A 15,413-nucleotide genomic window follows, 5' to 3' on the forward strand; every position below is an offset into this window, starting at 1 on the left:
CAGAACAATTGGAGTAAAATCGGTTTCATTTGAGCCTGAACCGAATCTTTTGAAAAAAGTTGATAGAAGCTTCAGCAAATTGAATCTCGAATGATTTGGTCAACTCTAGTTGGAAGACCCCCATACACACAATATGGTGGGCAGAACCCTCCAAAGTCAAGAGATTGAGTCAACTTTTATCTAATCGTTCTAGAGATTGTGAGATGGTTTCTCAAACATTGGGTTTGGTCAATGTGTATGGATAGTACTACAGGTTTTCTTGAAAGGTTTAACTAAGCTTCTTCGGCAGGTGTGTCTCGGGGAGTCGGATTTATTCGTTTTGACAAGAGAATAGAGGCCGAGGAAGCCATAAAGGGATTGAATGGACAGAAGCCAAGCGGAGCAACTGAACCGATAACTGTGAAATTCGCCAACAACCCCAGTCAGAAAACCAGCCAAGCGCTACTTTCGCAGCTCTACCAGTCGCCCAACAGGCGCTATCCGGGCCCTCTCCACCACCAGGCACAGCGGTTCAGGTAACTATGACCCTTACTCAATAACATCTCACGATTCTCATTCTGCTAATAGTCCGCACTTATTAAATGCGCTGGATATGATATCTCTTAACTAATCGTCTTGTAATAAATCACTCATTTTCATTCACTCCATCGAGCAGCGGGGCCTGGTAAGACATATGTAGCGGCAGCTCAAGACGTTGTTTATGCTAATATGTGTGTCTTCTGTCATTGATTTGTTGGCTAGTTTCCTCATCTGTAGTGTAAGAGATTACTTACAGTACGACTGGCTGGAAAATATGCAAATAGAGACCATCGTGTCTGGAGTCACACAATGGAAAAATGTTATCCACGACGGGAAGAGGGGCGAAGCTTTGTAGGGTGGCTTTGGTGTGGTGTCCCCTTCTGTAGGGTTTGAGGGTTAATTTTTTCTTTTTTCGGAAAGAGGGTAATACGGTGTAAGTGCGGATGTCTCCTTATCTCTGCGTACGATGGATTGATTATTCACTCAGCCCTGCTCAAAGGCCCGTTTTATTCAAGGCTGAGAACTAATCTTCTGCCAAGTTTCTGAAGGTATTGATCAACCTCTCTCCGATATTCTCCCGCGGTGCTTCACAGAGCTGGCAGGCAGAGCTGGGAAGCCGAAATCCTTTACTGGTCATCATTTTTTAATATCTGTGCATGCAGAGCCGGGAAAAAAAAGATTAATTATTGCTTGCCTTCTTCCTAAATGTATAACTATTTTTGGTGAGCGCTTCTACACCCCCCCATTCTTCTTCCTCCAAAAATGTAACATCCTGTATTCTGATACGGTTCCAAAAATGGAGCAAGTGTCTACTGGCGGAATCATCTCAATTCTGACAGCCGAGGACCAAAATGCATGAACCATAATATTCTGTCGATCAGGGAGCAATTCAAGCAGTACATATAATTAACATTTTTTGACTACAAGAAGAAAAAGGCAAACTGATGGCAGATTGTCGAGCCGCTTTGCACATTTTTGCATATTAACTCAATAGCGTGTGTTCCCAGGCCCCCAATATGGTTTAGAGTGTGCAACGCTTAAAGGGGAAGCATCTGGAATTGGGAATTCTGGATGATGACTGGCAACCAGACAAGAAGCTTCCTTTGATTAAAGGGGTTGTCTCAAGGTTAATTGTCATCTCCTATTCACCGGATAACATGTTGATGGCAGTAGGCATTGCCAGATATATCCAAGCGCTGCACCCAACCATCTGTAGTTCTGTAGACAGTCAATGGAGTGACAAGCCAATGTTCCCATTGGATGGAGTTATAGGTACCACCAATCAGCATAGTGCTATCCCTTTTACATATAAAGGGCCATCCATCCATCCATCTTACAGTTTTTGCATGGAGGTGTCCTTACTCTTCCCCACTGTATGTATCAGTGATAACAAGGGTCAACCATGTTGAATTACACCATGCCCCTAGAGTTGTCTGGCAATAGCTACTTCCCATTGGCCAGACCAAGCATGCACATTTATGAGAGGGTCAGAAGTCATAGCTACCATAAGTACCTGTCCAATGCCATTAAATTAATTTGAAAGTATCAATAGGCATAACTTACCTTACCAATGCCTTGTGGCTCTTCCCTAATCTCTCGCCAGTCTCTGTTTGCCATGTGGTGATGTTTTGGCACGTAGAGGTGTATCCAGAACCTTTAGGTTCCAAATTCAAAATCTGCATTGTCCACCAGCTATAATTTATATATTTATATGGTCCCTTCATATCACAAGTTACGTTACCCCCCCCCCCTCCAAGGCTCCAAGACCTTGATGCCACTCTACCATCTGCACCCATTTAAGTTAGACCTCTAGTGACTGGATGTATTGGCGGATGTATGACGTGTCTGAGGTCTATGCAAAGGCCAATGATTGACTGCAGTGGTCACATGTTGGGTGATGTTGGGTTTTTGAAGAGATTGATGGGGATCCAGAGAAGTGTCAACATTGCACAAACCGATTGATTAATTTGGGGGCCTCAAACAAGTAGGGCAACAGGAAGAGCGCCAAGCCAAAGTCCTCTCTTCAGTCAAAGCAGAGTATTATGAGCAAGGGTTAAAAAAATAGCATGTTACATTTCTGGAGGTTTTATCGGAGTATGAAACGCGACTTGATTGACTCCTACCGGCTGACGTGCTATCGGCCCTCATCGAATGGTAGAAGATTTGTCTTTCTATTGAAAAGGGACGTCATTAATAACGGCTCCATTGAGCTCTCTTACCATCTGTAAGACATTAACCCAAAGACACTCCTTCTCTTTCAGGCTGGACAATTTGCTTAATATGGCCTATGGCGTTAAGAGGTAATTAGAATTTCACAGAATGCCAGATGTCCATGTTGGCACAGATTGGCGCTATAATTTATTTCTTTTCTGTTTTTGTTATTTTTTTTTTTCAATTCACTAACTTTATTTGTGTTTGTTTAATTGCTCTTTTTTTCCCCACCAGCATGTGACATTCTGTTCTTTTACGTTGGGACTTATGTTGGTTTTCATTTCTGAAGATGCCAGTACATTGTGGTGTTCCATATTTTTTTCACTATTTTGTTTTTATTCACAGGTGGGCTTCATTGGTAGTTAAGGTGCCACGGTTTCCCTGGTTATAGGAGATATCGATGGAGTGGGGTTAGGGTTGGGATCACCACGATCGGTGGTCTGTAATCTCCATGGCGGCATCTGAGAACCTTGTAAGGCTCTTATGTAGAGTCATTCAATGGAGATTTCGGACTATATAACCAGTAAACATTAGACATTGAAAGAGTCCCCAAAAAAGGACACCCCTTTATAATATCCATAAAGGGGGCTTACAAAAGTGGTTTTCTTATTGGGAAACACGAACCCTCTTGCTTCTCCATTTTTGGGAAAAAATTGTATCTTTCACTATTAATTTGTGTTGTGCCGATCCTCGGTTGTTGGATTGACACAACACAATTTATGGATAAGTTGACAGCTGGGTGTGGCCAGTTGGGAGGAGGTGTCCCTGCACAGGATGACACTATCCTATCATCACTGCCCTGTGTCACACAATGTAGAGACCACAAAGGGATGGTTAACACCCAGTTGCCAATTTATTGAATGTCAATTTAAGTTGTCAGCTGGGTGTGGCCAGTTGGGAGGAGGTGTCCCTGCACATGATGACACTATCTTATCCCCACTGCCATGTGTCTCATGATATAGAGACCAAAAAGGGACGGTTAACACCCAGTTGTCAATTTATTAAAACACTTCATAGGAACAGCATAATAAAACAGACATATCAGAGGAGGAGACTGGTCCTCTTTAAAGGGGTTTTACAGGCTATAAATATTGATAACATATCCATGGATTATGACCTCCATATCAGATTGGTGGAGTCCAACTTACAGCACCCACATAGATCAGATATTCTTGGTAGGTAAACAAATATTGAAACAGGAAGCAGACAGTGCCATTATCTTTGTAGTGGTCAGTCCAGGTACTACAAGTCAACTTCCAATTGCACTGACAGCTGTACTGTTTGTTCTTTCAGAAGATGAGAACAGCTGATCTGTGGGGGTGCTGGGTGTTGGTCCCAAACACATCTGATAGAAATGAACTATCCTTTCCTTTAATATTCAGCTCTGAAAACCCCCTTTAAGCCATTCACAACCCTTGATCTCAATATCAAATATCACTATGAATAGAGCGTGTGGCCTCCATGATAATAAATGACCTGTGGAGCCGTCGGCACCTTAACTGTAGCAGAGTTTTCTTTTATTTGCAGGTTTAATGACTGTGATAAAAAAAAATGTTTAGATTCTTTGATTTGGGTTTTTTTTTCTTCCGCACATTCTGTACACCTCTCCAAAAGTGTTGTATATATGCAGTGAATCTTGCAATTACCTAATTTAATTGAGATCCACTCGCTAATAAACAGCCATTAGTCAGGAAATCCAACAACACGCAGCCTTAGTTTGGTCATTACAGCTAGATATTAACAATTAATGTAAATTATAATTATTTGCAATATGTACTACGGAATCCTAATGACATTATCAGCAATGCGGCTGGCAAATCATCCTGTGACTTTTAGTTCAAGGTCATTGAGAGTGGAACATATTGTCGAAACTGGAGAACAGAATAATCTCAATTAACTAGTTAATGATACTACATATACATTTTGGAGGACACGTACATACAGTTGGCTATAAAGCTTAAAGGGATTCCCCTGATTAGAAAAAAGTTGATAAAAGGCTGTGCAATGTAGTAAAACAATATACATCATATACTCACCTCTCTCTGCGCTCCCATTCATCCACGGCACCACCTCCTAATGGCCGGCCTCTGTGTATATATAACAGAATGATGTAGCATAAACAATGGTTGTGCACCACAGCAGCCTAAATTTTAAGCACAAGTCGACATACAACATACAAACAGAGGCCGGCAGTAACGGGTGAAGCCTAGGGTGAAAGGGAGCATGGAGAAAGGTGAGTATAAGATGTTTACTGTTTTAGTGCACCTCACAGACATATATAAAAAATGTTTCTTATCTCGAAGAACCCACAGAAATCAATAGAGCAGATAGAAAACTTTACTATAAACTTTAGCAAAGAAAAAAGTTTCTTTGCCCTGATTTCCCCTCCTTTCTTTCTACTTTTAGCAGTGTGTATAAATTCACTTTCCCTCCTGTACTCACACTGACAGCAGATAGATAAGGAGAAGCTGAAATAGTTTCTAATTGCTTTACTCCTTACAGACAGTGACTGGAAAGTCTAATTTCCTTGCAGAGCTTAATACTTAAGTGAAATAGTCTCTTAGTTTGTAAGGAGTTACTCTTTATCCTTCTCTCCTTATCTATCTCTTATTTATGGACTTGAGAAGGCTTTCAAAAACACTGCTAAATTGCAGTAGAAGAAAGGAGCACAAAAACGGACAAAGCAATTTTTTCCTTACAGGGTAATTCTCCTGTAATATTGGCTCAGGTTAAAAATAGTACAAAAATTTAAACAAAAACTTATTTGTACTATAAAAAAAAATGAAAGAAATAATACACAAAAATATTCTAGACTACTGTGTCACTCTGTTGGTTCCATAATATTAGTGTTGGCTTTTAACATGCTAATTGGCCATGCACCCAACCGTGCGCTCACCTGGGCCAGAAACGGGCCATAACAAATTGGACCAGAGACAGGAACTGCTCTATATTTTACGGTAGGGCTGTCCTGCTCTGTCACAATGCATTGAGATGCTTTTTTGTGGTCACTGCATCTTGATTGGGTGTCATAGATGTCTATTGGGGCCATGATCTGGACGCAATTTGTGCGGCACCCAATACTGTTATGTGCTTGGAGCCTAAGCAGGCTTTCTGTAGTTGGGTGGGGATGTCAGATTGTCTCCTCAAGCTTAGGGTAGATTACTTTAACATATTTGATGCCAAACCTATTTGCAGGAACGGTTAGGGAAACGATGCAAATGGTTCATGTTGGTAGAAGCGGTGAAAGGTCTTTAACCAACCAACATGGGTGGGCATAAAAACATACAAGAATTCCAAAACGCACAGTCTTGACACACTCAGAAACTCAAAGACATAAATTCAAGAGTTTTACAAGTTTTACAACATTCTACAGCAGCTAAAATGTTTTATTTTTTTTGCTGATTTGTTTTTTAGGGCTTAAACACATATATCAGGCCAAGGTATCAGTTACTTCCCATCTCCTTCAACTGAATAATCCAAGAGAGCATTGACAATGGACCTCCATTCTCGTAATCAGTAGGGTTTCCAGTAGTGGGACCCCCAATGATCAGACATCTCTCAAATACCCTTGAAAAACTTTTGATATTGGTTCCCCCTCCTTAAGGAACCAAATTCTCCAATTCTCCCGAGTTGATCTCTAAAAGCCGGAAGTAACTGAGTCCCACATCTGGATATATGTGAATGAGTTCTTCTGTAGTTTAATATGTAGCAACTACTGGGAGCAAGTGGAAATGTGTAAAAAATTATCTTTATTATTATTATTTTTTTTTTTCATTATTTGGTTGTTTTAACCTTAAGATTTAACTTTTTCTTTTCCTTTTACCGTCTCCTTATGTTTTCTCGTAATTGACGACTTCTCCTTTTTGTCCTCGTAGGTTTTCTCCAATCACTATCGATGGAATGACAAGCCTGGTCGGAATGAATATCCCTGGGCACACGGGTACAGGCTGGTGTATCTTTGTTTACAACCTCTCTCCCGACTCAGATGAGAGTGTCCTTTGGCAGCTTTTTGGCCCATTTGGGGCAGTCAACAACGTCAAAGTCATCCGTGATTTCAACACCAACAAATGCAAGGGATTTGGCTTTGTCACAATGACCAATTATGACGAAGCAGCTATGGCTATTGCCAGCCTTAACGGATACCGCCTGGGAGACAGAGTTCTGCAGGTTTCCTTTAAAACCAACAAAACCCACAAGTCTTGAATTTCTAGCCTATCTCCATCAACCTGAAAACAAAACAAATTCTGTTTCACGAACAAAAAGAAGACGGAAAAATAAAATAAAACAAAAACAAAAGACTTTCAATGGCTTATAACCAACCATGGACTTTATAAGCCAATGTTGCCTAAGTATTACCATTGGATATCCTGTGATAAACCCGGAAAGGATTTTATAATGCTTAGAAAAAAAAAAAGAAAATAAGAAAAAAAAAAAAAACTTTGATGCATTGAATGTTCTTTCATAGCTGTTGTCGTTGAATATAATATACATAGATTACAATGAGCAGGGCTTTTTTAACCCAGCCGGCTAGTTTTACACCTTCTTTGAAGGTGGCTGTTTTTAAAGATGACCATGAGTTCATTTGAAGAAGTTAAAAAAAAAAAGTTAAAAAAAAGTTAAAAAAAAAATAATAATAATGAGAGAAAAAAAACTTGAACAAAAAAAAAACAAACAAACGATTTTTACAAATGTAACACTATAAAGAAAAGAAAAAAAAGTATGTTTTTTCTTTTCTTTTTCAGCTTTTCTTTTCTGTTCCTTTCAGATTGGTGACCGCCGGTTCCCCCCTCTTACTCCTTTCCTAAAGTCCTTTTAGTGTGGGAATATAGCAAAGGTTCTAACACTCAAAGGATCGTTAAAAAAAAGAAAAAAAAGAAACAATATACTTAAGTTGGTGCAAAAAGGGAACAAAAATAATGACTTTTGCATTGCGATTGTATTGTTTCTTGACTTAGGTGTTGAAAGGAGGTTTTACGCGGGGACCACTAAGGTCCGAAAACCTGATGACGCAAAACAATTTAAATAAATGAACAATGTTGCCAAAGAGTTTGTCTCTTTGCTGAAAATGGGTTTCCAGAAAAATCTATTTTTATAAAAATATAAAGAATTTTTACAAGAGAAATCTGGATTTGAGAAAAAAAAAATAAAATAATATTTTGACTGGCTAATTTAGGGGGAAAAAATTGACAACTTTGTCATTCATACTGCACTGGTAACTTTTTAGAGAACAAGATATGTTTTAAATTGGATTAGTAGAATGTTTTTTGAGAGATGGGTTACAAACAGTTGGTCTTCGTATCTTTTCATAAGCATAATGCAAAACTATACTATTGAGCGAGGGAGAGTGTACTACACAGGTCCCCAAAAAAAAAAAACACACAGTCAAAACCCAAAATCAAGCAAGAGGTGCATTTCAAGACAATTTTTTTCTTTAAGTCATCAGTATGGGATATCTGCAGAACAAAAGAAAACTTAATTATTTTGTGTTGTTTTTTTATTAATTTATTTATTTATTATTATTGTTTTCCTTTCTTCGGGTCGGGGGCGAAAAAAAAAAAAAACTTCCTTAGTTTGAGCTGTAGGTGCTACGAAAAATCATTTACATATCTTAGTAATCATAGTTAAATGTAATGTGTTTAGAATAACAATTAAAACAAAAACGAAAAAAGGAAAAAAAAAAGAAAAAAGGAAAACATTTGCTTTAAAAATTTGTTCCGAAAAGAGTTTTCGAAGTTCACTTTACGTCCCCCCCGTCCCCCAAATATAACGGGAAGGGGGGGCTGCGTTGGCACATTTTAAAAAGGAAAAATTTTAAAAAACACTGTTTTTATGTTGCTTGCAACACGTATTTATTTACTTGCTGATGTAATGCATTTGGCCAATATCAATTATAGCAGGTTTGGCTAGTCTATTTATTTGTTTACTTAAACTATGGGGAAGAAGCATATTATTGTGTCATTTCTTGTGTGTGTACGTGTATATATAATATAAATATATATATATAAAGTTATTTTCTTTTTGGAATTTTCTGTTAATTTATTCTTCTTCTTATTCTTCTTATTAAGTTGTACTCCTTTGCTAGTTCTGTTTGTATATGTCTTTAAAATGTTTTTTCTTATGATAACTTGATTGACAAGCGTATCAAGGTAACTTGTGTAGAAATATTGTTTGATATGTTGTCATGTTTGTCGTGAATATTTTTTCTTAATGCACAGTAGAAACAAACAAAAACGAACAACAACAACAACAAAAAAAACAACAACAAAAAACTGGGTCTTTATTTTCTAACGTTCTTCGGATGGATACAAGAACAGAGCTACGGGCTAAAGACGAAGGAAGAATCGGCTCTCCCACATCCAGTGCACTGATAATTTTAGTATGTTTGTGCTCTGTACCGTTCTATATTTTAAAAAATAAAACATAATAAAAAATGTTCTGCTCTTCCCTGAGTACTAGGAAAAGTTACTCGCTATGCATAATCTAGTTGATAGTTAAAATTTGCTATTGCTTTTTCTTGTCTTGTTATATCAAATCTTTTCAATACAAGTTTAGTCTTAATGGTAATAAAACGTTGTTATGGTTATATATAACGTGCTTACTTTGTCTAATTTTTTTTTTTTTTAAATCTACAACTTTTGGGTCCATTTACAAAGATTGAATACCAGGCAGTCCCCGAGTTATGTAGTACAAGATAGGTTCCATAGGTTTGTTCTTAAGTTGAATTTGTATGTAAGTCGAAACTGTATATTTTATAATTGTAGATCCAGACAAAAAAATTTTTTGCCCCAGTGACAATTGGAGTTTCAAAATTTTTTGCTGTAATTGGACCAAGGATTATCAATAAAGCTTCATTACAGACACCTTACAGCTGATCATTGCAGTCTGGGACTATAGTAAAGCATCCAGAGAGGTCACAGTAGTAAGAGGAGTCCGTCTTTAACTAGGGGTCGTCTGTAAGTTGGGTGTCCTTAAGTAGGGGACCGCCTGTATATATTTGTTTTTATCTTGATTTAAAGAATCACAATTGTGGATATATTGGAAATAGTTGTTATGATCGACGTTGGGTTGGTCCAATCCAGGTGCTAAGGATCCAGAAGAAGACAATCCTACTGGAAAAGGATTAAGAGTCAATAACTTGTGGCTAGGGAAAAAATTGGGGAATTTAGTACCCCAAGCAGTTACTTCAGTTATCAGATCTGGATGACAAAGCTTCCTACTCTACCATCGTTCCTGGCAGAGGGGTCACACACCAGTGTGGTCGATTTACAGTCCTTTAGATGTAGTAGATGTCCTCCAACCAGTATATGCTAGTATCTTGGATCCCAAACAATTGAATTAGTAGCATTTGGAATTAATTTCCCCCTAGGGACAACTTTTTCTTTTTGTTTTTAAAATTTTAAAAATCACAATTGTAGTTTAAATGGAGATATATGTTGTCATGGGAATTGCCGCCGGGAAGTAAGAGTTCTCCTTACGGAGACTGCCAGTTAAGGCCATCAAGTAGGCGTGTGGAATCTTATAGTCATCGGATTGCACCACAGCACCTGTCAATCTAGATTTTGAAGATCCAGCAGAAGACAATCCCAGTGAAAGCTAAATCTATGGATAAATTGTGGGGTTTGGGATTTGGTACCCCAATATGAGTTATCTATAAGGGTTCAACAATACATATTTTATTCAACTGATATATTTTACACTGAATTAGCTGATCCGTATCATCCCAAATAAATTAAATTAATTGGATTATTGGTTGGTTTGGCACGAGATGATCCACAAATAACTTATATGAATTTTTTAAAGAGTTTCTCCAGTTTTACAGCTTGATGGCCCATGATGACATTATTGACCGACCCACTACAAAGTCATTCAATAAGAGATGGATACCTTAAATTGAAGACCAAACATAGCTCTATGCTTTAATTAGAGGCTGGACATGGTACTGCAGCTCCAAACAGCTCTGTCCAGTTCAAGTGAATGACACCAGATTCTACCAAAACTTGGCACTGGAAACACTTTTCTGTGGTTCCCGATTGACTGGTGTCCCACCAATCTGATGTCCAACCCTAAAGATCTGCTATCAGTTTTTAGAGCTGGAAAACACTTTAATCTTAGATACTTTAAATTCCTTAAATTCCCAAAGACTGATCAAGCCACAATTCTATTTTTGGATCTAAATGACAGTTTTTGAAAATGTAAATTTGATGAAATCTTTGCAGTCTAGTCCTTGGCTAATGGTTGTACTGGCATCTTATTTTCTCATTTTTGCAGCTACTAATGTATCACCTTTTTTGAGTTTTATCACCTTTTTGACTTTATTAAGATGACAGATTTAATTAAAATGAAAATTTAAAAAGTTTTTAACAAGTTTTTTTTTTCACATGATTAATTGCAATTCCTATCCGGCGCTTTAAACGTTGAACTTTCTGGGATAAATAAGTCACAGAACTAGAGTGATTCATCCTACATTTTAAAAAAAAAGTCAATTACAAAAATTACTTTGACAAAAATGTACATTTTCAGTTTATTTAGAGTATTTATAGGCAACAACGTGAACATTTCACATTACATGTATTTCTATATCGGCTCCTCTGTCTTTAAACCGACATTTTCCTTAAGTTACTATAAACATGAAAACAAGAACCTAAAAATAACCCTGAAAAAATGACCAAAAATCCTCATGACCTTTCAAGTATATAAAGGTTACATACAAGATAGGTTCCAGGGGTTCGTTCTTAAGTTGAATTTGTATGTAAGTCAAAACGTTATCATTTTATAATTGTAGAGCCAGACAATTTTTTATTTTGCCCCAGTGACAATCAGAGTTTCAAAAATTTTTTCTGTAATGGGATCAAGGATTATCGATAAAGCTTCATTACAGACACCTTACAGCTGGGACTATAGTAAGATCCAGAGAGCTTCACCAGATGTCACAGTGGGCAGAGGGGTACGCCTTCAACGAGTGGTCGTCTGTAAGTCAGGTGTTCTTAAGTAGGGGACCGCCTGTATACCCAATGGCCTGTGATCAAATAAATCTTCATAAAATAAACACTACCAATTGGCCACCTCCTTGAAGATTTCCTCAGTCAGAACTTTAGTTCTACCATCTTTTTACTTGCCATATTTTTCAAAATTGAAGTATTTTGCACAAATTACAGTAATTTTTATTTTAGATTTTAACAATATTTAACGTTGTTATTTCTTTTTATTTTCTAGTCCCTTTCATCCTAAGGGCAGTTTAATTCTACCATTTTGACTAATTTTTGTGCAGGAAGATAATGTCCTACAGGCCACAAAGTAGATGTTCATTTTCAATCACGAAAGTAACACAAATCCAGATTTACCTGGTTAAATTATGGTGGAACCCAAAAGACGAAAAAAACAGAACAAATACTAAAGAAACTTGGTGAATAAATTGGTTTCTTATTAGCTGTTTTGACATTACATTGTACGTTGTACTTGTCTGCATGACACCTTTACTGTATATAGAGACCTGTATATATAGAGACCACCTATCCCTAGGAAAAGCCGACTGGCAGATGTATGCAATCAATCACTGGTAAGGGTTGCCACTGTGTCCCATAATTTCAGTAATACTTGACCATTATTTAATGTCTCAGAAGTTGTACATAAAAGGGGTTTTCAGGGTTGAAAAACATGGCCGCTTTTTTCCAAAAACAGCTCCTCTTCTGAGCATGGGTTGTGCATAGTATTACAGCTAAGTTCCAGATACAATACTGGCACAAACCATGGTCAGGTGTGGATTCTATTTTTGGAAGAACGGAGCCATATTTCCACAGGTATCTCATATGTTCCAGCCTAAGGGTGGATTTTCCCTGGCGTGTGTGTTGTGTGTGCATTGAGTGCTGTTTCCATTTAGTTTCCGTTTTTATTCCATATCCGCATAAGAAAACTGAAGGTTCACCATTGGTTAGAAAACAGAACACCTCGTTTCCGAACCTATTCAGTGAAAAACACTGATGAGAACCCAGGGTCGGCTCCAGGTTTCAGTAGGCCCCTGGGTGACAGAGTCTCAGTAGGCCCCTGGGTGACAGAGTCTCAGTAGGCCCCTGGGTGACAGAGTCTCAGTAGGCCCCTTGGTGACAGAGTCTCAGTAGGCCCCTTGGTGACAGAGCCTCAGTGGCCCCTTTGCAATGAACTCATGTGGCGGTGTTAAAATTCAGAAACTCAAACAGTCTCCTGTTCCCTAAAATATTCCCTAGTTTATCATCCCAAACAGACCCCTCATGGTTATTTTATAGAAAGCCCCCCCCCCCATGGATTCCTTATGTACAGATTTATGGCGCCGGCCATGAGAGAACCCATAGACTTCTATTGCCTTCTGTGAATAGGACAGGTTTCAAACTGATCAGTGAAAAACAACTGAAATGTGAAAACACCCATAGAAATGAATGATTTTTAAGTTTTTGTGAGGTGTCTGAAAACAATGAATGCGCAATGAGGTGCAGGAAGCCGCGTCGCTGCTCACTGCCCATGTCGACCCACCTTCTGAGGTGGGCCGACATCATTAGGGGGTGGGTCAGTACAGGGAGGATGTGGGAGGGGGTTTGATTGCATCATGTAGAGCGGACGCTGAGTAAATCTATTATGCAAATGAGCAGGCAGACGATAGGATTTGAAATGCGCAGCCCCCGGGACATCACTGCGCGTGGTGGCAGGGAGCCCGGTAAAGTTTGATAATGCATATTTTGCTAACAAATTAAGCCACTCATTGGATAAAAACACCAATGCCATCTACTGTATAGTATCTACAGGAACCTGTCACCAGTGAAAAATACACCTCTGTTGACAGGTTCCCTTTACCCAATCCTGGTCACGAATGTCCCGGGTATCTATATAACAGAAGGAAAGGCTTTTCCATGTAAAATTTTCTCAAAAGGAATGGACTTTTTAATCTGAAAAAGGTTTATTCTCCTGGGGCATCAGGACATCTTTTCAATAAGAACAGTGAAATAGTCGTCCTCATGAGCAGGTCATAGCAGGAACAAGTGATGGCTTTTCATAGCATTGAGTATTAATGCTCAGGAAATTTATAGAGCATTCTAAGCTAATTAAGCTAATTAGGTGGAGATTAATGGTTGATTGTAGGACTTTTCCTTTTTAGGGCCGTCATAAAGTCTGCCCACCTCCATATTCTCATCCTCTCTTGGCCTTCAAGAAACTTGATGGACATCTTATTCTCAATATACTTACTGTAAGGAAAACCTAAGGATTCACATAACAGAAGGATACGCATAACAGAACTTCATGTCCTTGACCCAATATCCAGAACATTTCAAGTAATTCAGCCTGGTATCAGGCACCAAGCATTATCCGTCAACTTAGGCCGAATGCACACGATCGTATGTCGGCGCATTTCCAAGCAGGGGGCAGATTGCCCAAACTGGCTATATTATAATCCACTACCGATCCCATGAACTACACAACTTGTACAGAGGGGAAGTCCTTGCATTATACCAAAAGATGATTCAAGGACTTCACATCCGGCGGTTACTCTATTAACTGTTCCCATGTCTGGTTGGCAGACCATTTCCACGGTGTGTGCATTCAACCTTATACTTAAGTGTCTGAATAGATTACTTTTGGATACTTACATTGTACTTCAAATATATATTCCTTAGATTATATAAGGTGACCACATTAGATAGTCCATTAATATCAGCTCCGTTAAGGTTTGACTCCTGCCACCCCATCAGTGGTGGGATTTCTCCAATAAGTGTTAACTGTTCTTCATTGTTTGCCAGGTTCAGCGCCATACATTCCACAGTGGCTATCACCGGTATTACAGTTCAACCCCATTACTTGAATGTGACTGAGCTGCAAATGATGGCAGTACTGGGTCTCACCATTAAAAATCAGCCTAGTCTATATTGGCCCCCAAATGATTTTAAATGATTACCAATTTTTAAAAAAATTCTATTTTTGGGAAATAAGTGCTGAACAGGGGATTGGGTGTATAATAAAACCTCCTTATGACAAGATGTACGTAAATTTGCACTTGTCTTGTCAAAAAAGGAGAACATTTAAACATCTCACCTGGAATACGCTGTCCAGTTCTGGGTACTGGTCCATAAAAAGGATGCCCTGGAGCTGGAGAGCTGTGGCATAGCCTGCCTCAGGCGCTGGTCACAGCAGGGACAGCAGAGAGCTTCAAGAAGGGTCTAGATGCCTTTTTACACCTAAATAACATTGATGGTTATGTTATATAGAATTGTTTCCCCTAAATCCCTTCCTCATCCGATCCCTTCCCTTCCTTGGTTGAACTTGATGGACAAGTGTCTTTTCTCAACTATGATACTATGAAAATGGAAATATACAGTATTACACCCCTTGACTCATGACTATATCATCTCCATTGCTGATGCATAGACTTTACCAAACCTCATCAGTGTTGTCACATTGACATCTTGCCCCCGCTACAGCCGGTACCCTCGACCTTCATTGGGCTGTAATAAGTATGAACCAACAGAGGCCGGTGGTGATGGTAGACACTGCACTTGACTGAAGGTTTTTATTTTAGTTCGTTTTAAAGCAGCTGATGCCATTAATATAGAAAATAAATCATTGTAGACAATCCCTTTTAGCTTGGATATCTTAAGATAATTCCACGACCCCCCCCTGACTACAGTGGTGTAGTGTGGTGTAATGGGGCATCTGGTAGGTCT

The 15,413-nt window shown here is 38.7% G+C and overlaps 1 protein-coding gene across 7 annotated transcripts in view; it reads left to right on the top strand.

Moving 5' to 3' along the window:
* The window catches only part of ELAVL4 (ELAV like RNA binding protein 4), an 86,990-nt gene extending 78,857 nt beyond the window's left edge, over window positions 1–8,133 (top strand). For 5 of the 7 annotated variants that reach the window (XM_072128480.1, XM_072128481.1, XM_072128478.1 and 2 more), the window contains 3 exons: window positions 290–515; window positions 2,781–2,819; window positions 6,606–8,133. In XM_072128480.1, coding sequence (XP_071984581.1) covers window positions 290–515; window positions 2,781–2,819; window positions 6,606–6,933 — 593 coding nt within the window. In that variant the 3' untranslated portion in view covers window positions 6,934–8,133. The remainder of the gene's footprint in view (window positions 1–289; window positions 516–2,780; window positions 2,820–6,605) is intronic. The other 2 variants (XM_072128479.1, XM_072128484.1) reach the window with 1 other exon arrangement.
* The last annotated feature ends 7,280 nt before the right edge of the window (window positions 8,134–15,413 follow it).

Source organism: Engystomops pustulosus, chromosome 10 (assembly GCF_040894005.1).
Source record: "Engystomops pustulosus chromosome 10, aEngPut4.maternal, whole genome shotgun sequence".
Classification (NCBI taxonomy): Eukaryota; Metazoa; Chordata; class Amphibia; order Anura; family Leptodactylidae; genus Engystomops; species Engystomops pustulosus.